General features: G+C 56.0%; 1 protein-coding gene across 4 annotated transcripts in view; it reads left to right on the top strand.

Moving 5' to 3' along the window:
* CNTFR (ciliary neurotrophic factor receptor) overlaps window positions 1–26,310 on the top strand; it is a 474,842-nt gene that overhangs the window by 443,601 nt on the left and 4,931 nt on the right. For all 4 annotated transcript variants that reach the window (XM_075932805.1, XM_075932804.1, XM_075932807.1 and 1 more), the window contains 2 exons: window positions 617–780; window positions 24,612–24,792. In XM_075932805.1, the coding sequence (XP_075788920.1) occupies window positions 617–780; window positions 24,612–24,792 (345 nt within the window). The remainder of the gene's footprint in view (window positions 1–616; window positions 781–24,611; window positions 24,793–26,310) is intronic.

The raw sequence follows: 26,310 nt of genomic DNA, 5'->3' as shown, positions 1-26,310 counted from the left end.
TGAAGAGTCAGTAACCAACGTGGGTTGAATCCTGGTGTGCTCCATTTTTTTTACGCCTCCGTCGCCATTCAGCGAACCAAATTCTGAGGCCTTGCCTCAATTCTGACTCAGGTCAAGCGCCCACAGACGTCAGCTCAGTTGCGTATGCAGCACCTGTTTTGACTTATCGATTTCATAGGGATGTAGGGCCGTCATGGCCTCCCTGGAACGTGATGATTTGGGGTAAGTTTGGAGCACAGATGGCTTAAAAACGTGCCCTTTCAGTGTCTATAACTCATTGCCAGTCAGCTCAAACTACCTGACTCTCGAGTACAGTCTCTGTCCATCCATCTGTCTGACCCGCCTTGCTCTTGCTACCTCTCTTATTCCACATTTTTACTCCGTGCTTCATAAAAACATAGCACAACCGATCCACGGCATATTCGGCAGAACCTAGACGCTACGTGGCCATATTGCCCAACGAGCTGTTATTGAGTGAGCGATAAAAATGTGCCATGGGAGGAAGTTCCCTGCAGCTTGTTTGTACCGGGAGTAGAGCTAAGGCAACCCTGTCTTGTGAAACAGCATGAAAACGGGCTAAGAAACGGCATCAAAAGACCTTTCTGTGTTTTTCCAGTAAAGCCGGACCCTCCGGAGAACGTGGTGGCCAAGCCAGTCGCCAACAACCCCCGGAGGCTCGAAGTGAGGTGGCAGAATCCTTCCTCTTGGCCTGACCCCGAGTCCTTCCCGCTCAAATTCTTCTTGAGGTATCGCCCCCTCATCCTTGACCAGTGGCAACACGTGAGTGACATCTAAATCCCCTTCCTTGAGGGGCAGGGCGGGAGGTGGGGGAGAGGCGAGAGGCGTTATTGTGTTATAAAGGCCCAAACCTGCAGCCTCACCTTATCTGTGAAGTCCGTGGAGGTAAGGGGGAGACTAACAGGCGCAGAATGTGGGCTCATGGTTTGGGACGGGCCATGGACAGGAGGTGATTGGGAGCAAGAAGCGGCTGTATAGCTGCAAAGGCGATACCACTGTCCGGTAACCAGCTTGTGCCAAACGCGCGTTCGATTCTTTGCTTTACGTCAGGACGAGCACACGAAACCGAGGGCTGGAGTCTCTTGCGAGTCCCATTCTACCTTTGAACCATTCCCCTCGCTCACATTGTAACACGAGGCCAGTGTCTCATTTCCATACATATGTTCTACATAAAACTTGCCCGCCGAGATGTAAGAGGCATTTGAAGTGTAAATGTCACTGCATTCAAATGCGCTCTGCCAAGATGGATTCCAAACCGGAGATAAAACGTATCTCCTGCCGCCGCCCGCTGTGTTATCAGGGACGCGGCCCTTGCCTTGATGTTACCGGACTTTTTATTTCTTGTTTCTTTTTTGTAAAAAAAAAAAAAAGAAAGTTGTCCGTGAAGTGCTTTGGACTGAAAGCCTTTTGTAGCGACAAGGACTGGGATAGCCCAGATAAAAGCATGTGAGTCTCCAAGTCATTCAACCTCTGTCTTCTCTACCGAGGGTGGCCGACTGTAATCCCAATTAGGCAATTTGGTGGTGGGCTATGAGATGTGGAGATTGTTTTGGTTGAAAAAGATCTTTTGATCGCAAAGAAAAGTTCGATGTCAAAGTTTTGGGTCCTTGGGTGTTTTCTAAGTTTTTGACCATGCAAAAATATGTCATTTTGTTCCCAATTGATTTTTTTTTTAAACCAAGAAATGTTGGGGAGCTGTTTCTTGGGGGAGTTTTAAACCTGTTTTCTCTTTCCCTTCCCCCATTTTTTCAGTGGAAAGCAGGGGGAAGGAGAGGTTAGGGAGTCTAACACATGAAGCTTAAAAATAAAAACCTCGCTGACATTTTCATGAAAAAAAATGGTGTGAGGGGCAAAACTTGGTTTCACTCCCTCAAAAGTCAGAAGACTTCAGGGGACATTTCAAGCGAGACCATTGCAAGACTTCAGGGGACATTTCAAGCGAGACCTCTTTCCTTTTGGCTCCTAGCAGGATGGAACTAACCCGCCAGTCCACCCCAGTGACGTCTACAGCTCCTTGGGTCTAGATGACTATAATTGTGAGGCTGTGTGCCAGTCCCTTTATGCTGGACATCAAGAAAAAAGGGGGCTTGGCAGTTTACCAGGACCCTACAGTCTATTAAATAGGATTGCTGGCATTTGAAGCTATGTTAGGAGCAGAAGGGTGGCCCAGTAGTCACTGTCAGACCTGGGAACTTTGATGCCACACCCCTTTTCCACCACAGACTTCTTGGGTGTGTCTAGACTGGCAAGATTTTGCGCTTTTGTGCAAAAACTTGCCTGCTCTCTACACTGTCCGCTTGAAGTTGCGCAAGAGCACTGACTTGGTAATGTACAAAATCAGTGCTTCTTGCACAAATACTTTCACGCTCCCGCACGGGAAAAAGCCCTTTTGCACAAGTGTTCTTGCACAAGAGGGCCAGTGTAGATAGGGAAGGAATTTTTTGCATAAGAAAGCCCCGATGGCGAAAATGGCCGCAGGAGCTTTCTTGCGCAAAATTGCGTCTATACTGGCCACGGATGCTTTTGCGCAAGCATCCATGCCAATCTAGACGCTCTTTTGCGGAACAATATTTCTGCAAAATCATGCCAGTCTAGACACAGCCCTTGTGTGGCATTGGGCATGTCACTGAGGGTACGTCTAGACTACATGCCTCTGTCGCCAGAGGCATGTAGATTAGGCTACCAGACATAGGAAAATGAAGCGGCGATTTAAATAATCGCCGCTTCATTTAAATTTACATGGCTGCCGCGCTGAGCCGACAAACAGCTGATCAGCTGAAACAGCTGTTTGTCGGCTCAGCGCGATAGTCTGGACGCGCGGGTGTCGACATCAAAGGTATTTGTCGACCACCCAGGTATGCCTCCTGGGATGAGGTTTACCTGGGTGGTCGACAAATACCTTTGATGTCGCCACCCGCGCGTCCAGACTATCGCGCTGAGCCGACAAACAGCTGTTTCAGCTGATCAGCTGTTTGTCGGCTCAGCGCGGCAGCCATGTAAATTTAAATGAAGCGGCGATTATTTAAATCGCCGCTTCATTTTCCTATGTCTGGTAGCCTAATCTACATGCCTCTGGCGACAGAGGCATGTAGTCTAGACGTACCCTTAGCCTCTCTGTTTGCCCCAGTGGGGCTAAGCACACTGTGTACTTCACAGAGGAGCCATAAGACTAAAGACTGCATGCCAAGAGGAGGGGGGTTATATGCTCAGTAAAAATCCAATCCCCAAGTGACAATCCATCCCCGGTGTAACACCCCAATGTGACTCAACTCTGCAATCTGGGGCTGATTCTCCATTGCCTTGGGAAGTGGAGGCGCAGATGAAAACGTCTCTTTCCCCCGTACTGGGAGGCTTGGCGTTCCCGTTTTAAGAATCAAGCGGCCGATGCCAAACCTCTGCATCCCAGGCTTTTTTTGCTCAGCGGCGTCCCTCGTGCACTCTTCTGGATTGCTTGTTTATATGTAACCCCCTCCTCCCCGGCCTGGTTGTGAGTGGCGTGACAGCCATCAGCAGGGCAGGGCGAGTCATGCCCGAGTGTGTTTGGGAATCGTGTGCGCCGTGACTGACAGCTGGTAGTTGCCGGCGAAGGGCCCGGCTGGTGATTAGGCTGTCTGTCAAGCCAGCTGGAGAATGGGAAACGGGGTGGGTGAAGAAGCGGAATGGAAATGCCACTATTCATCAGGTGAATTATTTGCCGCGATTAATTCAGTCGGCTCTTTGAAGGCAGGCGGCGGGAGCGCTGCAAGGCCGTGCCGGATTCCCTCCCCGGCTCTGTCGAGTCCCTTAAGCTCAGAGCTGCAACACAACGCGCCAATCCGGTCCTGGGCTCTCCTCCTCACACACACAGCTTTGTGAGGCCACCACAATCCCAACCCACAACCCCCACGCAGAGCTTTGCGTAACCACCAAGGTCCCAGCTCACAACCCCCCCCCCCACACAGAGCTTTGTGTATCCACCACAATCCCAACCCACAACGCCCCCCACACACACAGCTTTGTGAAACCACCACATTCCCAACCCACAACCCCCACACAGAGCTTTGTGTATCCACCACAATCCCAACCCACAACCCCCACACAGAGCTTTGTGTATCCACCACAATCCCAACCCACAACCCCCACACAGAGCTTTGTGTATCCACCACAATCCCAACCCACAACCCCCACACAGAGCTTTGTGTATCCACCACAATCCCAACCCACAACCCCCACACAGAGCTTTGTGTATCCACCACAATCCCAACCCACAACCCCCACACAGAGCTTTGTGTATCCACCAAGGTCCCAACTCACAACCCCCCCACACACAGAGCTTTGTGTATTCACCTCCATCCCAACCCACAACCCCCCTCCACACAGAGCTTTGTGTCTCCACCACCGTCCCAACCCACAACCCCCCTCCACACAGAGCTTTGCGTATCTGCGCCAGCTGCCCTCCCGTACTCAGCTCTCCACGGGCAAGGCCGTTATACACGACCTGACTGCTAACGGCAGCAGCGGCCATAGTAAAGCATCTAATGAAAATGAGTCTTGGGGGAGAAGGACAGAGCTCTGCCAGAGCCATAAGAAGCAATTAAACCATATGCCGAGGCGTACACCAGCCCGCCCCCAGCGCCTCTGTTCTCGGCCCCATCTTCACCCCACCCACAGACCTCCCACATGGCATGTGGACTCCCTGGCATACACAGGAGTCCGTTCATGGAAATTCTGCCTGCTTGCCTGCCTGCTTTGTACCTGTCATGGCTGATTCCCCACTCTGGCGCGATGAATGCAGAAGTGGGGGCCCGCACAAGTACCCCAAAACCTTCTCTCTCCAGGCTTTGGGAGAAAACTTCCCCCCAAATCCTAAAAATCTAGATTTTGAGGATAAAAATCCTCTGCCATCAGCCAAGTAATGATAAGAAAACCAGGGGAGAGATCGCTTGAGAAATCTCAGCTCTAAAGTAAAACCAGGACACAAAAATTAACCAATATCAGGTTAATAAAAAAGAAAGAACTTTTATTATCACCACAATACTCCTGTTGCAAGCATAATGACTAGACGGAAAAGTCACCAATTATTATATTCATGGGGGACTCCCAGAGGCCAAAAACTTAGCTACAAAGGAGAGGAAAACCCATTTTGAAATGCACAGACATCAGATTCCCATTTGCAAACCATAAAACAATAAAACCTAGACTTTACCCTACTTATAGATGGTGAAGAGTCTTTTCTTGTCGAGAGACATGTTGTCTGTCCCCCTCAGTATCTGGAGAATCAACTGCCCAGGGACAAAGGAGGGAAAAACCAAAAATTCCTTTGTCCCAGTTTGAAATTCCTACCTGCATTGCTATTGGCCGACTGCTACCTGGCTAGGTACAGTTAACCCCTAAGTCCCCAGGCTGCTGCCTATCCCTCATGGTCATGACAGTGCCCCTGGGCAGTAACCCAGCAGGGCGCAGGAATGGACCAACATGGAGCTGGGAGCAGGCCATCTTATTAAACGTTCCCTGGGTGAAGAGAGGGATTCTCAGGCAGCAGCCTCCAAGCACATGAGAGAAGTACTGCATGAGCAACCTGGACGGGCTGGAAGAGGAAACGAGGAGATTAACGGGCTTATAATACAGGTCTATACAATCATGACCAGTGTGGAGAAAGTGAATAAGGAAAAGTGATTTACTAGGGGTCACTAAATGAAATGAATAGGCAGCAAGTTGAAAACAAACAAAAGGAAGTTTTTCTTCACGCAGCGCAGTCAACCTGTGGAACTCAGCCAACCTGTGGGCCCTGCTTGGAAACATCCTGGCAACCCATGACTGTTAGCTGCTGGCTGCTCCCCTGTCTGGCAAGGTCAGTCTCCACCGCACAAGCCTGCACCTCCAGCCCCACTGTTCCCTCCCCTTGGGCCAGCTTGCTGCGTAGCCGGGTGGCCATCAGCACTTAGCTGGGTCCCCCTCTCCAGTGCCCAAGGTTTCGCTCTGAGTCTACCCTGTCACTCTCCTGCTACCTAGTGTCCTCCATGGGCAGAAAGGGGTGAGTCTGGTAACTGCGCTGTGTCTGGGGGCCACGTGGCTGGAATTCAAAGACCCCCACAGGCTAACATTATAATTTGTATAGCAACAAAAAAAGGTCCCCAGCCATAGGGCAGCAGGAACAGGACGACGCTAAAGCAGGAGAACCGGAGTGACTCCATATTAGAAATGGAATGATGACTCCACATTAGCACCGGAATGACTCCACATTAGAAATGGAATGGTGACTCCACATTAGCACCGGAATGACTCCACATTAGAAATGGAATGGTGACTCCACATTAGAATCGGAGTGACTTCACATTAGCACCGGAATGACTCCTCATTAGAAATGGAATGATGACTCCACATTAGAATCGGAGTGACTTCACATTAGCACCGGAATGACTCCTCATTAGAAATGGAATGATGAGTCCACATTAGCACCGGAATGACTCCACATTAGAAATGGAATGGTGACTCCACATTAGAACCGGAATGACTCCACATTAGAAATGGAATGATGACTCCACATTAGAATCGGAGTGACTTCACATTAGCACCGGAATGACTCCTCATTAGAAATGGAATGGTGACTCCACATTAGCACCGGAATGACTCTACATTAGAACCGGAATGACTCCACATTAGAAATGGAATGATGACTCCACATTAGAATCGGAGTGACTTCACATTAGCACCGGAATGACTCCTCATTAGAAATGGAATGATGACTCCACATTAGCACCGGAATGATTCCTCATTAGAAATGGAATGATGACTCCACATTAGCACCAGAATGACTCCTCATTAGAAATGGAATGATGACTCCACATTAGCACCGGAATGACTCCACATTAGAACCGGAGTGACTGCACATTAGCACCGGAATGACTCCACATTAGAACCAGAGTGACTCCACATTAGAACCGGAGTGACTTCACATTAGCACCAGAATGACTTCACATTAGAACCGGAGTGACTCCACATTAGCACCGGAATGACTCCACATTAGAAATGGAATGATGACTCCACATTAGAACCAGAGTGACTCTACATTAGAACTGGAATGACTCCACATTAGAAATGGAATGATGACTCCACATTAGAACCAGAGTGACTCCACTTTAGAATTGGAATGACTCCATATCCAAATTGCTTCGTTTACACAAGTGATGACTAAGGTTGGAGCCGGTGGCGCTCCCGATTGGCCAGCTCTGCACACTCAGCCTGAGATGTGACTCAGGCCAGGCTGCTGTCTGCTGCTCTCTCGTCCCTCATCCCCAGCCTGTTTCGAGGGGCGTGCATCGCTGAGCGGTACCCAAGGTGTCTGCCCTTGGAACCTGACCGACATTCTCTGCATGGTGCGAGAGCCAAACTGGACTCCCATTGCCCTGCCCAAAGAGAGCGTCCAGGTGGCAAAAATGAATTTGGATCCTGAGATTCATAGATTCCCAGGCCTGACCAGCGAGCCTGGCCTCTGATAGGCCACAGAGCCCCTTATAAGCCTCAGAGACTCTCTTAGAAAAACATCCAATTTGCTTTTAAAGTGGTCAGAGCTGGGGACTCCCCCATGCCCCTCTGTCAGTCGTTGCAGGGGTGGATGACTGTCCCTGTTTACAACTTGCACCTTAGTTCCAGGCTGAATTAGAGCAAACAGCCGCCTGGAGCCTTGTCTACACACACCGGCACCGGTGATCTGCTTCAGCTACGCAAATAGTGTAGCTGAATCTGACATACTTAGCGCGGCGTCTTACGTGCAGTAAGCTTGGCGGGGGCTGCACTCCTGTCAATGCCAGCTACTCGTCTCGTCTTGGTGGAGTACCGCAAGACGGGAGAATACTCAGGGATCGACTGATCGTGTCTAGTCTAGACACGATAAATCGACAGCCGATGGATTGATCACCGCAGCGGCCTAGTGTAGACAAGGCCTGGGTGCAGGATTAAGAGGTTGCTTTTCTGATCGGAACCACGGCTGAGCTCAATCTTCTTAGCAACCTTAGTGTGGGAATGACTATTCATGTGCTAAAAGGAGCCGCGGGCTGCCCCTCGGCCAAAACGCATGTGTCTGCGTGTGCTGTTATACGTGGCGGACATGTGCCACGTTGCAGCACTGCAAACAGCGCCGGGACACATCCCTTCCCTAGGCTGGCACCTCTTCAGAGTTGGAGTTAATTTCACAATGGGTGGCAAACAGTTCTCCTGTCTAGCGTGGCCTGAGGCGCTCACTCCAGAGAGCCAGGCGGCTGGAAAGCCGGGCTGCTCCTTTTCAGCTGCCAGCAGGAAGAGATGGGATGCATTTGCAGACGAAACAGGTTTTTTTAGCCTCCCCTCTTGGCAGAACCTCACGTTTTGTCTCCTAAATAGAAAACATTAAATATTTAGGGCATCCTTTCTTTTTCTCCTGCTTTTAAGTCGGTAATTCAAGCCAGATTAGCATGGTTTCCTCCTCCGTTTTATAGCCCCGTCCTGGCCTCCAGCGAGCTCTGCTAATGCGCTCAGATGTCCCTCTAATGGATTACCTAGGCTGGAACTGGATACTCTGTCCTAATGGATCGCTAATAGCCCTGTTTCTGGTTTTACAGGCTCCTTCAGTTAACTCACACCAGCAGCACTCGTACGTCCCGCGTCCCGGCGTGCATGCTGGCGCTCACACATGGAGATGATCACTCACATCTGCAGGCGCATGCACCAAGACAGCCGGCATGAAAGCGCCCATGTGTGCGTGGTAGACACACACGCCCCAGTGCACACCATATGGGCGCTAACGCCACGGCTCACCGCCATGCGTTTTAGAGGCTCTGTTTATACAAAAACACCCAGACCGTGCAGTGCCCTCATGCCTGCACACACCGGAGAAACCTCCAAGAGGAGCCATCAGGAGCAAAATCAGACAGCCCTGTCTAGGGCACAGAGTGGGCGGCGGGCCCTGTAGTAGAACTATTTGCATGCTCCACTGATTTGCTGGATCAGGGCCTTAGCAGAGCGAGGGGGACGACTTCTTCAGTGTCACTTTACTCCGTGATAAAGAGATCTCAGGGCCCGTGGCTCTGAAAACCCCAGTCTTGCCACGCCAGGCAAAGGGACCCCTATGACACATAGTGGAGCAGTTTGGGTTCTGTCCAGTAGAGGGCAGAGATGCTCACAGTCACTGGGCAGTGTGTTCCCACGCAAGAGAAGGCCCCTGAGACACACACGTCTCCTGACTCCAGCAGGGGGCGCTTTCGGAAAAACCCCAAATGGCAGGGGACGTGGCATGCAGCGGGGAGACGTGGCAGCACAGCGGGTCCACGCCACGCTCCGGGTCGCAAAGCGTCCGCCCTGGGAGGGGGCAGGATGGAACGTCTGGGCTCAGAGACAGAGAGACCCAGGCCCAAGCAGCCGACGGCCCCGTGGGGTATGGGATCATAGAGGCACGATTGATGTACCTGGCAGAGGGAGGGGTCACTGGAGGATTCCCTGTTCTGTTCACGCCCTCTGGGGCACCTGGCCTTGGCCACGGTCGGTGGACAGGCCACTGGACTGGAGCGACCTTTGCGATATCTTCTGGGATCCCAGAGAAGCAGTCGCTCAGCCGGTAGAGATACCGGTTGGGAACCACTGCGCCGCATTCCCACGCAAAGCCGCACGGCAGCAGAGACGGGGGAAGACAGATCTCTCGGTCTGCCGAGCGGAGCCCCTGCAGGTCTTGTTCCAGGGCCAGCCAAATCCGCGACAAACCCCCAGCAACGCCTGTTCGCCTGCAGAGCCTCTGACCAAGTCGGCCGTGAACAGGGCAGAGAACGGGGCAGAAAATCGGTGCCACCCCGTCTCTGCTTTGGCATCGCTGACACTGCCTTTGCCCCGGTGAGTTTGCCTTTGAAAGGAAACCTGGGTGCTGGGACCACCCTGTCCTAGCTCGGTTACAACGTCCCGGCTGGCGGCTTTGCTTCCGGCACGTCTCTGCCTTCTCCCTCCGCGGGCAGAGCCAGCGATTCACAAACATCATCCGAGGGGAGCGGTCAGACTGTCCCAATGGCACATGCTCCCCGCCTCGGAGCAGGCGAACCCGGGGCACACACACACACCCCAGGGCGGATCACTGTGAAAACTAGCCTTTCAAACCGCCATTAGTGGCCACTGCAGCTTGGGAGAAGAGTGGGGCATTGGCAGTGCATGCTGGGAAACCGTCCAAGCCTCTTCAGTGGGATTTCCTGTTTTCAGTGGGGCATTGGGGGGTCGGTTCTGGCTTGTGCTGTAGTAGGGAGCCTGCCCGCAAAGGGTACGCCTCTGTCACAGGGAAAATAGCCAGAGACATGGGCTACTCCCGAGGTGTGTTGCTTTGTGCGGAGCGCCCTTAACGCCCAGGACGTAGGACAGGGATCGCTAGCAGCGAGGAAGAGCTGGGCACCTCGCAGGATTGGGCCCGAAAAGCCACCGCGCCCCCAAGGTTATGTCCACACTGCAGCCGTGGGGGGTGTTTGCCGTGTGTGTGAACATACCAGGTGGGAGGGGGGCGATACGATCCCTCTCGGAGCCCTGGGTAAATGCCAGCCTGGCCGGGCTGCACCGCCACAGCCTCACAGCTCCAGGGTCGAGGGTGCGTGCACCAGCTACAATAACCCCCCACCACTGCAGCGTGGTCGTACCCTAAGGCTGTAACCACGCCACACGGGGCACACACGCATACGTTCCTGTCCACAGATGCACACCGGCCTGCACCCGCTCTCCCACGCGTGCCTACATGCCTACGCACACGTGTACACACGTTTGCATGCCTCCCCCAAATGCACATGTGCAAGCAAGCCGGGCCACTGCAGGGTTGGAGGGGCAGGAATTGCAAAGCGAGCCCGCCCCGCGTTCCCCCTGCGGCGGCAGCACCTGTCCTGCAGGGCTGGGCCCAGCCCCCTCGGATAGTAAACGTGCTGTGTTGTCTACCCCTGCCCAGAGCCGGGTAAGGCACTGCTGGGCTTAAAACCCCAGCCTCCCAGAGCCCGGTGAGCCACAGCGGGACCAAGGGAAGGACCAGACGGAAAACTTTCCCAGGGGTTCACATAGCTGCACGGACGTTCGTTAGTGAAGATTTCAATAGAGCCACGGACTTTTTTAGCCTCACCTCCTGACCTCTTCCCTGAATGGCTTAGTGCTTTGAGCCCCAGGGGCGTGGCTGAACTAGAGCTGTGATAAGGCCTAGAGCTGTGTTTGCCCCCTTGGAGGTGTCTCAAGTGGGCGTGGCTTTTGAAAGTCAGAGAATCCTGGGATCGGAAGGGACCTCGAGGGGTCATCAAGTCCAGTCCCCTGCCCTCATGGCAGGACCAAGCATCTTTGATCATCCCTGACAGGTGTCTGTCCAACCTGCTCTTAAGTATCTCCAGTGATGGGGATTCTACAACCTCCCCAGGCAATTTATTCCAGTGTTCAACCACCCTGACAATTAGGGAGCTTTTCCTAATGTCCAACCTCAACCCGCCCCCCTCTCCCTTGCTGCAATTTAAGCCCATTGCTTCTTGTCCTATCCTCAGGAGTTTAAGGGAAATACATTTCCTCCCTCTTCCTTGTAAAAACCTTTTAGGTAGTTGAAAACTGCTACCATGAGTCATGGCTCCTCAGTCTTCTCCTCTCCAAACTAAACAACCCATCTTTTTTTTCAGTCTTTCCTCACATGTTTTCTAGACCTTTAATCATTTTTGTTTCTCTTCCTCAGACCTCTTTTAATTTGTCTACCTCTTCCCTGAAATGTGGCACCCAGGCTTTGTCTACACTGCAGGCATCTTTCGGAAGAAACTTTTCCCGAAGAGATCTTCTAAAAAAACTTCTTCCAGAAGTCTGCGTCCACACTGCGAAAACGCATCGAAAAAGCCATCTGCTTTTTTGACAGATAGCGTCCGCACAGCTCACATGTAAGCTGTGATGACTATGGATGGAGTGGCCACCAGGGCACCTGTGCTTTTTCCTCTTTCCTCTTCTTTCGAAAGAACTCCCTCTTCCCTGTCCACACATGCTTTTTTCCGAAAGAGCTCTTTCAGAAAAAGGCTTCTTCCTTGTAGAAAGAGGATTATCAACGCCGGGGAAACCTTTCTGTTCTTTCGATTACCTTTCGAAAGAACACAACTGCAGTATGGATGTTACTCAGGTTTTGTCAGAAAAACAGCCGTTTTTCTGACAAAACTCTGTAGGGTAGACATACCCCCAGAACTGGACACAATACTGCAGTTGAGGGCTAATCAGCATGGTGAAATGACTTGTGTCTATTTTATAACACTCCAGCTAATACATCTGAGGATATTTGCTTTTTTTGCAGCAGGTTTACCCTGTTGACTCATATTTAGCTTGTGGTCCACTCTGACCCCTAGATCCCTTTCTGCAGGACTCCTTCCTAGACAGCCACTTCCCGTTCTGTGTTTGTGACACGGATTGTTCCTTCCTAAGTGGAGCATTTTGCATTTGTCCTTATTCAACTTCATCCTGTTCACCTCAGACCATTTCTCCAGTTTGTGCAGATCATTTGAATTTTAACCCTCTTCTCAAAGCACTTGCAACCCCTCCCAGCTTGGTATCATCCACAGACTTTATAAGCACACTCTCTATGCCAATATCTAAATCTTTGATGAAGATATTGAACCCTGTGAAACCCCACTCAATATATCCTTCCCAGTTGAGTGTGAACCACTGATAACTACTCTCGGGGAGCTATTTTCCAACCAGTTATGCACCATCTTATAATAACTCTATCTAGGTTTCCCTAGTTTGTTTATGAGATGATCATGCTAGACAGTAGCAAAGCCTTACTATAGTCAAGATATACCATATCTACCTCTTCCCCCTCATCCACAAGGCTTGTTACCCTGTCAACGAAAGTTATTGAGTTGGTTTGTCATGATTTGCTCTTGACAAATCCATGCTGATTATTACTTATCACTTTATTATCTTCTAGGTGTTTGTAAATTGATTGCTTAAACATAGAATCCTAGCACACTAGAACTGGAAAGGCCCTTGAAAAGTCATCAAGTCCAGTCCCCTGCCCTTACAACAAGACCAATCATTAATTATTTTTCTGGCCCAGGAACAGAAGTTAAACTGATTGGACTGTATTGCCCTGGGTTGTTCTTATGTCCTTTGTTATGGAGGGGCACTATATTTGCCCTTTTCCAGTCTTCTAGAATCTCTGCCATCGTCCACGACTTTTTGAAGATAATTGCATATAGTTCAGATGTCTCCTCAGTCAACTCCTTCAATATTTTAGGGTGCATTTCATCAGTCCCTGGTGAGGTGAAGACATCCAACTTGTCTAAGTAATTTTGTACTTGTTCTTTCGCTATTTGCGCCTCTGACTCCACCTGACTTTCACTGGTGTTCGTTATGTTAGACGTCCAATCGCAACTAACTCTTCTGACAAAAAATAGACAAAAAAAGTCATTTAGCATGTCTGCCATTTCCACATTTTACATTGTTCTTCCCCCCTCCCCACTGGCCTATTCTGTTCTGTGGCCACCTCTGTAAGCAGGTGCAGTCGAGTCTGACTGAGCCAGCAAGCCTACTGGTCTCAGTGGAGCCATCCTGAGAGGGAGGAGACCAAGAGAGATGGTGGAGCCTGGTCTTTAATCAGCATGAGAAGGAGGGAGAGTCCAGCAAGGAGGGGTTTGGACTCGCTCAGCTTGTTCTGTTTATGACGACTCCCTTGACATGTTAACGAGGAAGCCAAATAACCTGAAGCAAAGCAGAAATCTGCCTCCACCCCAGCGAGCGGTGAATTCCCGTTTTCTCTTGGGGACGGCCAACGCTCAGCCAGCGAGGAGCCTGGAACCAGAATCATCAGCATCATTAATAAGTAAAAACCATCCCTCTGGCTATAAGGAACATCCAGAGCAGGAAAGGCTAAAAACACGGCTGACTGGGGACTCCTGGCGCAAGATGCGAAAGGACCCCAGATGGGAGCAAGTCTCTAACATGACTCTGTGACAGACCGAGAAAGCCTGGAAGTGTGGAGAGTTTCTATCGGAATTTTCCCCTAGATGTATCGGGATTGTCCGCTCTTTTGTTGGGTTTTGCTGGAAGCCTCAAAGCATGTATTTGGGACATCACGCCATCACAGAAGGAGACGGTAGACCTTTGTAGCAGGCCCGTGGGACTTAACGAGGTATCGACCAAGAGGAACGGAAACCCCCAAAGCATTTTAAAGTCTCTGTCTATACAACTGCACCTATGTAACCCGAAGAGTAAAACTGGTGCTAACGTCAGGGTGGGTATTCTGATTTCAATTGAAACCAGGTGTGGTTTGGTTCCACCTGGACGGATCCACACTTAAAAATTATATTGGCTGTGAAAAACTCTGTGCCCTGAGTGTCGTAGTTCTACTGACCTAACTCCCATGGAGATACAACTCGGGCAAAGGAAGAATCCTTCCATTGACTTAGCAACCGCCCCCCGGCAAGGTGGATTAGCGTCAGTGATGGAAAACCCGTCCGTCAATGTAGGAAGCAGCTACCCTAGGGCACCACTGCGGCACCGCTGGAATGTAGGCCTTCCTGGAATTCAATTCCGAACAGGTTTAAGCTAAAGTGGTTTAACTTAGACAGTGTGCATTTGTGTGTAAACACCCCTGAAGGGACGCAGTAGGAGAGCTGCATGAATGGGGCTAGTGAAATTGGAGCCACGCATGTCTATTTTAGGGACTTATCTGGCCCCCATCACCACCAGAACTGACAGCCTGACACTCTTTAATGTGTTTATCCCCATGATACTCCCACGGTGAGGTAAGGCCGTGCTGTTCACCCCACATGGGGAAACTGAGGCACAAGCAAGCTAAATGCCTTTCCCAAGCTCACACTGGGACTATGTGGCAGAGCAGAAACTTGAGCCTGAGACGTGAACTGACTGAACTGCCCCCGCTGCTGCTCGACAGTTCGCTCCGTTCACACAGACTTATTTGGATTGCAACCCGGAGTCACTCCTCCCCGTGGAAGAGGGGGGTGGACACACACCCAGCAAACGGAGACTCTGACGCCAGTTCAGCTTGAGCCTCGAAACGGGGCCTGACCGTCCCTCCCCCGGCAACAGCTCTGCATTTGCTCTCTTGGCGCTCGCCTTGCGACTTGTCCACTCGCTTTCCGGTAGCCCTGGCATCTCCCGCTGGCTCAGGGCTGGGCTGCCGCGGGGGGTAGAACTCCCAGGCCCGGCCCTGCAATCTGTCTTTGCCAGACCCCTTGAACGGGGTTCCCCTCTCTGAGAACGCCACCTTGCCCGGTTCAGGCTTTTTGTCCTCCATTCAGGGCCCCTCACAGTTCTTCCCCTGCCTGCTTGGTCACGACTTTCTTAGCACCCCCCCTCCACCACCCTCTTTCCTGGCGGCTGCCCCCTCCCCCAGCCGTCTGTGCGCTGGGGCCACTGGCACATTCTGTGTGGGAAAAGGGGCTCTCCACTCGGCGTGTGCCTTCCCCTCATGCCGCTGGGTCGCTGGTCTTCCCTCTGAGAACCCGAGCGCCCGAAAAGGGCAGCAGTTCCGCTCGGACGTGCCTCCTCCGGCTCTCACAGGAGTCACGCTCCCACCCTCTCCTCTGCACCAGGCTCCCCAGCCAGATTTCACCTCCCAGGCTGCGCCGTAGCCACGGGGCTGCCCCAAACACCGTCACCTATGGGCATAGGGTTGTTTTTTCCCCCCACCAGCACCAATGGCAACCCTCAGGGAGGTGCAGAATTTGCTCCCCACACACACAGTTCCCCTGGCCTGGCTGGAGCTGCCTGTGACGTTGCACCTATGCCTCTGCCCCTGAGAAAGAGAGGAGAAGGGGCAAGGAGGCAGAGGCTAGGCCAGGGGGCAAAGGGGCAAATACAGAAAGGGGGCTATGAGAGAGAGGGGATGCCCTCAGGGAACCCAGGCCAGCTCTCCTGCATCCGGCCAGCATCTGACTCGGGCGCCCCACACCAGGGGCGCAGGCTGGGGGCGCATGAGGTGAGGGAGCGCAGGATCCTGGGGAGGGACTGGACGTTCGCTGCAGCAGCTTAGCACTGGCCCGACTCTCCCTCAGCACGTTGGGTGTGAGCCACAGGGCACCCGGGGGGTTAAAAGAGCTTTGAACAGATGGGGAGGGATGCCAGTGTCCCCGTGCCTGCTCTCACCCAGCCAGGCGCTCCCGCTGGAGAGAGCCCCACGGGTTGGGGGCTCAGTTGGCGTCAAGCACTGAGGTCGGTCCTGGCCCTAGTGTCCCTGTTTCTCATCCCTCCCAGGCCCGTTAGACTCTGCTGCAGACCAGGCCCCACAAGGCTATGGCTCTGTCCCATCCCTCCCGCTGCCCGGCACGTCCCCTCCCCGCCGCACGTACGCTGTGCCCCCGGCTGGCGCCCTGCAGCCCTGGCCGAGCTGTCGGAGCGACCAGATGCCGCTCAGGGCCCATGTGGGAGTCCCACCTCTCCTCCAGCCGCACGGTCTCCGTGCTCAGCCTGCGTTCTAGAGCCGGGAGCTCGTGAGCAGGGCCGCGAGCGATGGAGACGGGCGGCGGGAGAGAGCGCTGAGCGGGCTCTCGGGAGCTCTGCCGAGGCCAACTTTCCCCTCTCTACCGTGCACCGAGCTGCCGTGGCCCTCGGGGCCTCGCACGGACATGGGGACGTGGGGCTCTGCGGCCGCAGCCTCAGTTCCCTCCCTGCACTGGCCCCGGTCTAAACCCACAACTCCCCGCTCAGCAGCAGAGGCAGGAGTGGGCAGGCGCTTGTGTGGGGCTGGTTGTCTTGGAGGAGGTGGTCTAGGCGTGCTGGGCAATGGGGGGTGGGACAGGACCGGCAGCGGAGGAATGGCTGAGATTTCCTGTCAGCGTGGACAGCTGAATGACTAGCTTCAAGGGGTCAGGCTTCCCCCCGGCGCCCCCCATGCTAATCGCCCTGCCTCGCCCTGGCTATTGAGCCTCCATTAATCTCCACGCTGCTTTGCAGCCGGCCTAGTGACTTTTGGCAGGTGCACAAAGCGGGCTGAGAAACGCAGCCCCACCCCCGGCCGAAAAATTACCATCACCGACTTTTGTCCCTGTGTGGCCGGGCCGCGGATGAAGGAATTTCTTTCCCTTTGATGAGGCCTCTCTGCCCCGTCTCCTCCCCCCCGCCATCTGTCTGTCTCTCATGTCAGGTTCCTTCCCTGGCTCCCTGCCTCATCCCCACAGAGCCAAAGCCAGGCACTCCTCCACCCCCCAGCTACTCGGGCCTCTTCTGGGTCCGTGTTCGGGGGACTCCCTTGCCACATGGCAGGTTGGGATGAAGTTTTGGGCCTAGGTCCAGGTCAGGTCTGACTTCACCCCTCTGTTCCCCATTAGTTACCCGACTCCCGACTTGATTGGCCTTTTCCTGGGATTCCACGAACGTGTCCAGTGCAGAATTTGGTCCACTAGAGAGGCCCAGGCCAGGCAAGGAGGGCTCAGGTTATGGGGGAGGAGAGTAGAGTGTGTGCTTCCTTTGCCTCCTCTCCCTCACTGCGGGGGGGCAACGCCGGGCTGCCCGGAGGGTAGCGTTGCTCCGTGGCTTCTCGCAACAAGGAGGCAGGTTCGTTCCCTTTGGTCTGCCTAGCGGCCCCCGCTCTCTTCTGCCACTGCCAACAACAAGGGGCCAGGGCTGCTGAGCCAGACGGGGGTGGCTTTCGGGGACTCCCAGCCGGGCTGGGATCGGAACCAGGAGCCAAACGAGGCAGGTGCCCCATGCGTGGCAGGGCTTCCTGTATCGCTCCAGGAACGGTTCTGGGCTGCGGTGTGAGTTTCTTCCATTCTTTTTTCTTGTAGCACTGGATGTTCTTCTCATCCAGACCAATATCCTGTCTCGGCACAGGTCCTGGTGAGCTCTTGGCCTCGCTGATATCTTGTGGCAGTGAGTTCCGCAGTCCAAGTTCCTTCCTTCACTTTCCAATGTGTCAGAACGTTCCGGTTCCCTCCGGCTCCGTGCCTTAGGCTGGGGCATGCCCCACAAAGCACTGACGGGGGGCTGGGGAAAGAAGAAGGAAGTACATAGCACCTGCATGTCTCAAGGTGGCCTGATGTTTGGAAGCAAGACAGCTAGTATGGTTCCCAGCCCTGCACTCTGATTGGCTCTCCTTTGCTCCGCCTTCTCGCTTGTTGCCACGGCAAAGCAATGGAGGGTGGGGATTGGCAGAGCTAGTGGGACATGCAGATCCTGACGAGGCGGGGGCCAGAGGGGGCGTGGCTGGAACTCACTGGTGGCCTCACTTGCCCTTTCTCACCCCTCAGCCTCGTGTGGCGCAGGCCTGCCTCTCTTAGCACAGTGCCCCAGTCCTGGCGGGGGTAGAAACCAGACGGTGCTGCTTGGTGACAACCGCGACCCCCCGCATGGTGACTCTAGGCAGAGCAGGCTCTGAGCTAGGGCACCGGAGGGAACCCAGGGTCCATCCCTACCACTATCCGGAATCCCCTAACAGTCACTGCACCCGAGTCCCGTGTTCTCCACCGCCACGGACACCGGCTGCCCCAGGGCTCTGCCGAGAGGTCGGGACACACACCGGGCAGCTTCGTTAATTACCAGGGCTCCCCAATTAGTGGGCGGGATTGTGGCTGCTGAGTGGCAAACTATTGTAAAACTCTTTGGTGCCCCCAAGCGGACACAACGTGAAGGGCAGCTTTCAGCGGCCCGTCGCCAGCTCTGGCTGGTGCACGGGGCTGGAAACCCAGACCTGCAGCAGCGTGTAGGGGCTGGCTGAGCGGGCGTCCCAGAGGAGCACCCATGAGGTCCCGTGACTGACGCGGGGCTCAAGGGAGCAGGAAAAGGCCCCCTGACGCGGGCCTGCATCCCGACGCTGGCGGGGTCTCTGCACCAGGCGAGCAGGCCTGTGGGAGGCACGCCTCGGTCTGGAGAGAGCCGAGGGATGGCGGGTGCGTGGTCCCAGATGCTGTGTGCTGCCGGGTGCTGTGCCCAGAGCCTGGCTACGTATGTGACTTTGGGGGCAAGTCACAGCCTCTGTCTGGCCTCAGAATCCTGGACCCGCACCTCGTGGTTATACAAACACGGAGCCACATGCCCCATGGCGTGACATGGGTGTGCCTACGTGCTCTGGCGGCACTGTGCATATTTGTGAGGATGTGGTATTTGGGACAATGCATGCTGCTGTTTATTTGGGGTGTCGTGCACTGATGTATATTTGCAGTGCTGTGTGCTGATGGGTACCCGCAGTCCTGTGTATTGGTCTGTATTTGCAGTGCTGTGTGCTGGTGGGAACCCGCAGTGCTGTGTATCGGTCTGAATTTGTGGTGCAGTGTGCTGGTGGGTACCCGCAGTGCTGTGTATCGGTCTGAATTTGTGGTGCAGTGTGCTGGTGGGTACCCGCAGTGCTGTGTATCGGTCTGAATTTGTGGTGCAGTGTGCTGGTGGGTACCCGCAGTGCTGTGTATCGGTCTGAATTTGTGGTGCAGTGTGCTGGTGGGTACCCGCAGTGCTGTGTATCGGTCTGAATTTGTGGTGCAGTGTGCTGGTGGGTACCCGCAGTGCTGTGTATCGGTCTGAATTTGTGGTGCAGTGTGCTGGTGGGTACCCGCAGTGCTGTGTATCGGTCTGTATTTGTGGTGCTGTGTGCTGGTGGGTACCCGCAGTGCTGTGTATCGGTCTGTATTTGTGGTGCTGTGTGCTGGTGGGTACCCACAGTGCTGTTTATCGGTCTGTATTTGCGGTGCTGTGTGCTAGTGGGTACCCGCAGTGCTGTGTATCGGTCTGTATTTGTGGTGCTGTGTGCTGGTGGGTACCCGCAGTGCTGTTTATCGGTCTGTATTTGCGGTGCTGTGTGCTAGTGGGTACCCGCAGTGCTGTGTATCGGTCTGTATTTGTGGTGCTGTGTGCTGATGGGTACCCGCAGAGCTGTGTATCGGTCTGTATTTGTGGTGCTGTGTGCTGGTGGATACCCGCAGTGCTGTGTATTTGTGGCGCTGTGTATCGGTGGGTACATTCTCACGCAGGTGCGACCCCATAGAGCCGACAGCAGCAGTGGTCTATGGTTGTATTGGGTGCCGGGAGCCATCTGGGCACAAAGAACGCAGGCCACGCTTTCGCGATGGGAAGAGGAGACTGCAGAGCGTGGGGGGATCGTGGCGGGTTATCGGCTGCACACAATCCGGGGATGCTCTCCAGGGGGACCGCCAGGAGGAGCAGAGAGGTTGTCCTCGTTCTGTATTTGGCACGGGTGTGAGCCCTGCCGGAAGCCGGGGGCCAGTTGGGGGCCCGCGGTTTAAGAGGGATGTTGGTAAATTGGTCTTCAGAGCCGGGTCTCAGGGTTGTATCAACAGGTGTGTTGTAAGCAAAACTCGTGAAGTCATTCTGCCGCTCTATTCTGCACTAGTTAGGCCTCAGCTGGAGTACTGTGTCCAGTTCTGGGCGCCACATTTCAAGAAAGATGTGGAGAAATTGGAAAGGGTGCAGAGAAGAGCGACAAGAATGATTAAAGGTTTAGAGAACATGACCTATGAAGCCAGGCTTCATGAACTGGGCTTGTTTAGTTTGGAAAAAAGAAGATTAAGGGGGGACATGATAGCGGTTTTCAAATATCTAAAAGGGTGTCACAAGGAGGAAGGCGAAAATTTGTTCCTCTTGGTTTCTGAGGACAGGACAAGGAGTAATGGGCTTAAAGTGCAGCAGGGGAAGTTTAGATTGGACATTAGGAAAAAATTCCTAACTGTCAGGGTGGTCAAATATTGGAATAAATTGCCAAGGGAGGTGGTGGAATCTCCCTGTCTGGAGATATTTAAGAACAGGTTAGATAGACATCTGTCAGGGATGGTGTAGACGGAGCTTGATCCTGCCTTGAGGGCGGGGGGCTGGACTCGATGACCTCTCGAGGTCCCTTCCAGTCCTATTATTCTATGATTCTATGATTCTATGAAATTGCAGAAGCTTCAGAGAAGAGCCGCGGGGATCAGCAAAGGGTGAGAAAACTTGTTGTAGTGTTGCTCAGCAGGTGGGAAAAGTGTAGCACCGCGCACATCCATGCACGAGGCTGCGGAGTGACCCTGGCCCGTGGCGTCAGGCTCTAGAAAGGCACCGCCGTGGTTCGCGGAGGTGGAAGAATCCAACAGGCTCCGGGGTAGGGAAACAAGGGGTCGAGAGCTGGAGCGCGGGAGGACAGCGCATCTCCTTGCGCCTGCCTGGACATCACCCGGTGCCCGTCCACGCAGCCAAGTGCACGTCCAGCAAATCGGCGTGCTGCCCCTTTGCATGCATCATGGGAAGCTGGCCAGGACCCGAGACCTGATGGGGAGGCGAGTGGGCACTGAAATCAATCAGAGGCCTGGGGTTTCATAGCGCTGGGCCTGCCAGGCACTGGAGGTTTCTGACTCCTTGGGCTGACCCTGCCCGGCCGGGCGCCAGGCCTCAGACTGCACCTGCGTGGCGAGCCGTACTGCCGTTATTGTAACCGGAAGGGCCGGAGCCTCGGGGGGTGAAAACGGACGCAGCTCTGCTGAGGTGGGCGCGACTCGCGCCTGCTAAGGATCTGGGACGCCCGGCTCTGAAGACCTATCGGCTAGGGCCACGCCAGTGCATTTGGGTGGCGTGAGAACCGGCCCAAACTCCCACGCCGAATTCAGCCGAAGAGATCTCAGCTGCAGGCCCGCACACGGCGCTGGCTCGGGACATGTATTTGGCTCCGTGCCTGCGTTCAGTCCAGGGCTTGGCCTGCGCTGCAGTCACGTTGAGATAAGGCAGCTAATGCGCAGCTGGAACAGTGACCCTAACAAGCGAGATGGTGCCTAGATCTCCAGCCGGCCTGCCCCTGGGGCTCTCGGTGGGGCTGCTGCCAGGGCTCCCTGCTGCCGCCAGAGGTCCCAGCTGGGGGCACAAGAGAACTGCCAGGGGGCTCGGGGAAGGTGTGGAAAGTGGCTCCGTGCTCCCAGAAGGGGCCGAGTCTTGTCGGAAGGGGCGGGGCAGGGGCAGCCAGCCTTCAGCATCACCCGGAGCAGGCCACGCCCACCTCGGCCAGCCCACAGTGCTGCCCGGAGCCCGCCGTGCGGTGCTCCAGCGGCGATTTAAAGGGCCCAGGACTCTTTTGAATTGCTGAGCCCCGAGGCAACGGAGCACGGCGGCTGACTGGACGCCAGGGCGGATCTCAGCGCCGGCAGCGAGGGCTGGTTAAACACTGTGTACGTGGCACACCCACTTCAGTGAGCTCCCAGCATCCCTCAGTTCTGACCTCCAGCTTCCCCCACACGCCTGTTGGTCAGCGCCCCCCAGCCCGGATCTGCAGCCCTGCCAACACCCTTCCGTTCGGACTTGTAGGGTCGCCAGGTGTCCAGTATTGGCCCAGATAGTCGGGTAATTGCATCTTCTGTCTGGTAAAAAAACCAGAAAATACCGGACGTGTAAAAATGTCTGGTACTTTCTATTTGCCTCGGACGGAAGGCCGCAGGGGACGTTCTTCCCCTGCCGCGTCTGGTGGGGGATTTAAAGGCACAGTGACTCTTTTTTTTTTTTTTTGCTCAATAACTTTGGGGTCCTCCCCCCCTTTTTTTTTCTCAACAACTTTGGTCCCTGTTTTCTTTTCTTTTCTTTTCTTTTTTGTTCAACCAATTTTTTTCCCACCATGTTTGATATTTTTAGTGAAACTGTCTGGCAGCCCTGCTGACTTGCAGCCCCTACTAGGCCAGCCTACCCCCCCCCTTCTGCTGATCCCCGCCATGCTCAGAGCAACACCCATGCTGTGGTGTGGCCCCCTCCTGTGGTAACCAGGCCTCGAGCAGCCTGGGCAGCCAGCCCCCCGTGTGTGCTGTGCCCTTCGTTCCCTCGGACTCACGGTGGAAATCGAGGGGGCTTGGAGAGGGGCTGTCTCTAGGAGCCCGACACGGGTCCTTTCCGGTGCTGGTCTGGCCTTGGCTTGCGCGGGGCTGCAGAGCACCGGCCTGGGACCAGCACCGCCACCCGGCAGAGCGCTCGACAAAGCCGTTCCCGTGCTAGTGTATACGCCGCCCCAGAGCCTGACCCCCCTCGGTCCTCGCTTGTCTCGGTGCTGCTGCTCCTTCCCTCACGGGCGCGGCCGGTTTGGTAGTGGAGCGCAGGCTGGGGGCACCAGAGCGCGCAGGGCTGTGGGGCTGGGTGCCAGCGGGGGGTCGGCATTGGTGCATCGAGCGCTGGGCCTGGCCTCCTGCCCTTCTGCAGCCGGCTCCCCCGTGCAGCACCCAGCAGGCAGGAGCTGGCCATGCCCAGGCACTGCCGGCAGTCGCCTCGCACTCCCCGCTGGCCAGTCCCCTCAGCCTCTCACTCCCGGGTCTCCCCCACGCCCCAGCCTGCCTGGCTCCCCGGCCTGCTGCTGAGGTGGCCCGGCCGGCCGAGTTCTGGGGGGACAAGGGGGCTGAGCTGCCACAGCGCTGCCGTCTCGTCTCCTGTGCCCTGCCTGACAGGCAGGATGGGCCCCCCCACGCCCCCCCTCGCCCCATCCCAACAGACTAACGGCTGGGAGGCTGGGACCCGTCTCGGCGGGTGGAGTCGGCCGGCCCCCTGCTCCTGGTGTGGGGCGCCTGGCGCAGGCTGCGGCTCAGAGCTGGGGCCTCCGCCCTGGCCCAGCGGGTGCCCCCCTCCTTTCTCTGCCCCCTCCCCATCCTTGTCCTCATCCCCCGCCCCTCCATTGCCCCACCCCGTCCCCTTTCCCCTGCTCTGTCCCCACCCCCCGCCCCTCCATTGCCCCATCCCTACCCCTCCATCTTCCCACCCCATCCTCCATCCCCCCACCTCTTCCTCCATCCCCCGCCCCTTCATTCCCCCATCTCTACCCCTCCTTCTTCCCACCCCCATCCTCCATCCCCCCACCTCTTCCTCCATCCCCCGCCCCTCCATTCCCCCATCCCTACCCCTCCATCTTCCCACCCCCATCCTCCATCCCCCCACCTCTTCCTCCATCCCTCGCCCCTCCATTGCCCCACCCCGTCCCCTTTCCCCTGCTCTGTCCCCACCCCCCGCCCCTCCATTCCCCCATCCCTACCCCTCCATCTTCCCACCCCATCCTCCATCCCCCCACCTCTTCCTCCATCCCCCGCCCCTCCATTCCCCCATCTCTACCCCTCCTTCTTCCCACCCCCATTCTCCATCCCCCCACCTCTTCCTCCATCCCCCGCCCCTCCATTCCCCCATCCCTACCCCTCCATCTTCCCACCCCCATCCTCCATCCCCCCACCTCTTCCTCCATCCCTCGCCCCTCCATTGCCCCACCCCGTCCCCTTTCCCCTGCTCTGTCCCCACCCCCCGCCCCTCCATTCCCCCATCCCTACCCCTCCATCTTCCCACCCCCATCCTCCATCCCCCCACCTCTTCCTCCATCCCCCGCCCCTCCATTGCCCCACCCCGTCCCCTTTTCCCTGCTCTGTCCCCACCCCCACCCCTCCATTCCCCCATCCCTACCCCTCCATCTTCCCACCCCCATCCTCCATCCCCCCACCTCTTCCTCCATCCCCCGCCCCTCCATTCCCCCATCTCTACCCCTCCATCTTCCCACCCCCATCCTCCATCCCCCCACCTCTTCCTCCATCCCCCGCCCCTCCATTGCCCCACCCCGTCCCCTTTCCCCTGCTCTGTCCCCACCCCCCGCCCCTCCATTCCCCCATCCCTACCCCTCCATCTTCCCACCCCCATCCTCCATCCCCCAGTGACCACCCCCTGTCCCTGCGCAGGTGGAGCTGTCGGACGGGACGTCTCACACCATCACCGACGCCTACGCCGGCAAGGAGTACATCATCCAGGTGGCCGCCAAGGACAACGACATCGGCACGTGGAGCGACTGGAGCGTGGCCGCGCACGCCACGCCCTGGATGGAGGAGCCCAAGCACCTCACCACGGAAGCCCAGGCGGCAGGTGAGCGGGCCGGGCAGCCGGGGGCCCAGCAGGGACGATGCAGCAGGGCCCGGGGGTAGGGCCCCACTTCCAGAGCTGCTCTCAGAACCCAGGAGTCCTGGCTCCCAAGTCCCCCTGCTTTGACCACTAGACCCCACTCCCCTCCCAGTGCCAGGAATAGGACCTGTCTTCTAGCCCACCATACGCTCACCTGGTGAAGCTGGCACACTGCATCTTGGGACAGCTGGAGGCCCCAGGCCTCCAGACTGAGTAAAGCACCCAGAAAACCCCAAGGCCCCGTCCTTCCTCCAGCTGGCGGCAGGGTTCAGGACCCAGACACGGGGCCGTGCCCAGCTCCTGGAGCGATTGTTTCAGGCTCTCTGCACACTCAGGCAGCGTCCGGGCACATTCCTGTGCTTTTCTGAGCATCCCCGGAGGATAGAAACACGGGGCTTTGACCAGGCAGCTGAGATTCGGGTCCCTCCTGTGCTCAGGGGCAGGGGCCCTCGGGGTGGGCCCGTAGTGCCGGTGTCTGAGACACTGGAGCGCCTGCCAGGGAGGGGGAGTGCGTGAAAGAAAAGACAAAGCCCAGCGGTGGTGTCAGCACATCTGACCGGGCTCCCTCCAGGCCAAAAGCCCCCAGCGTCCATCTCAAGTTGTTCTGTCCGTCTCCGATCACCCCTGCCCTCCTCCCAAATGGGCTGCTTAACCTGAACTGCTCTCACCACTTCTCTGTTGAGCAGATGGGTAAACTGAGGCACGGGACGGTGACCGCGCAAGGTTCCAAAGAACCAGCTAGTGGCGGGTGCCCAGTTAGCGGCATTTCCAGCCCCCCAGGTTGCCCCCTCTCCCCAAACTTTGCCAGCTGGCCCTCAGCAACTCACCCCAGGCTACAGCCACGCGGCCCTGAGCCGGAATGCAAACTTTTCCACTCCCTGGGCTGAGCACTAGCTTGTGCATCTCTCTCGTGGGCGCACAACGCACGTGCAAATGACCAGGGCCCTTGCACACGCACCTGTCCACACACAGCTCACTGCTATGACAGGACACAGCTCTGAGGGCTCCTTCTGCATTAGCCTCTGCCTCCGTCTCCTGCCGCGGCGCCTTTGAGTCAAGCCCCAGCGAGGTCTGGGCCCCATAAGTGAGCAGACACAGCCTCTTTCGGGGCCAGGGAGTCGGCTTGTGCTGACTCAGCTCCCCCCAGCGCAGCCTGGGGCTGACGAAAGAGCACTGAGTTTTCACAGGGAGATTATTATGCAGCGGCGCGCTGCCCCGGCCCCCTGACCCCGCGGAGCCTCGGCGTGACGCCAGCTAGCGAGGAAGGCCCGACGTTAACAGCCCCGTTTCTAGGAAAGAGCTGGGCCCGCGGCCAAGTGCACCGCGGCCTCGGCCTTCGGTTTCCCAGAACAACTGGAGCGGGTCCTGGCGGCGGGGGGCGGGGCAAGCCGCATCCCCAGAGCGCAGACATCCCGGCCTGGCGCGGAGACCCAGGACCGCCTCCGACGGCGCAAAGCCACGGCGCTGCCGGGCCACGGGTGC

This window comes from Pelodiscus sinensis, chromosome 6 (assembly GCF_049634645.1).
Source record: "Pelodiscus sinensis isolate JC-2024 chromosome 6, ASM4963464v1, whole genome shotgun sequence".
Taxonomy (NCBI): domain Eukaryota; kingdom Metazoa; phylum Chordata; order Testudines; family Trionychidae; genus Pelodiscus; species Pelodiscus sinensis.
The sequence above is the reverse complement of the archived record's forward strand: the minus strand, read 5'-3'. Positions and strand labels throughout refer to the sequence as shown.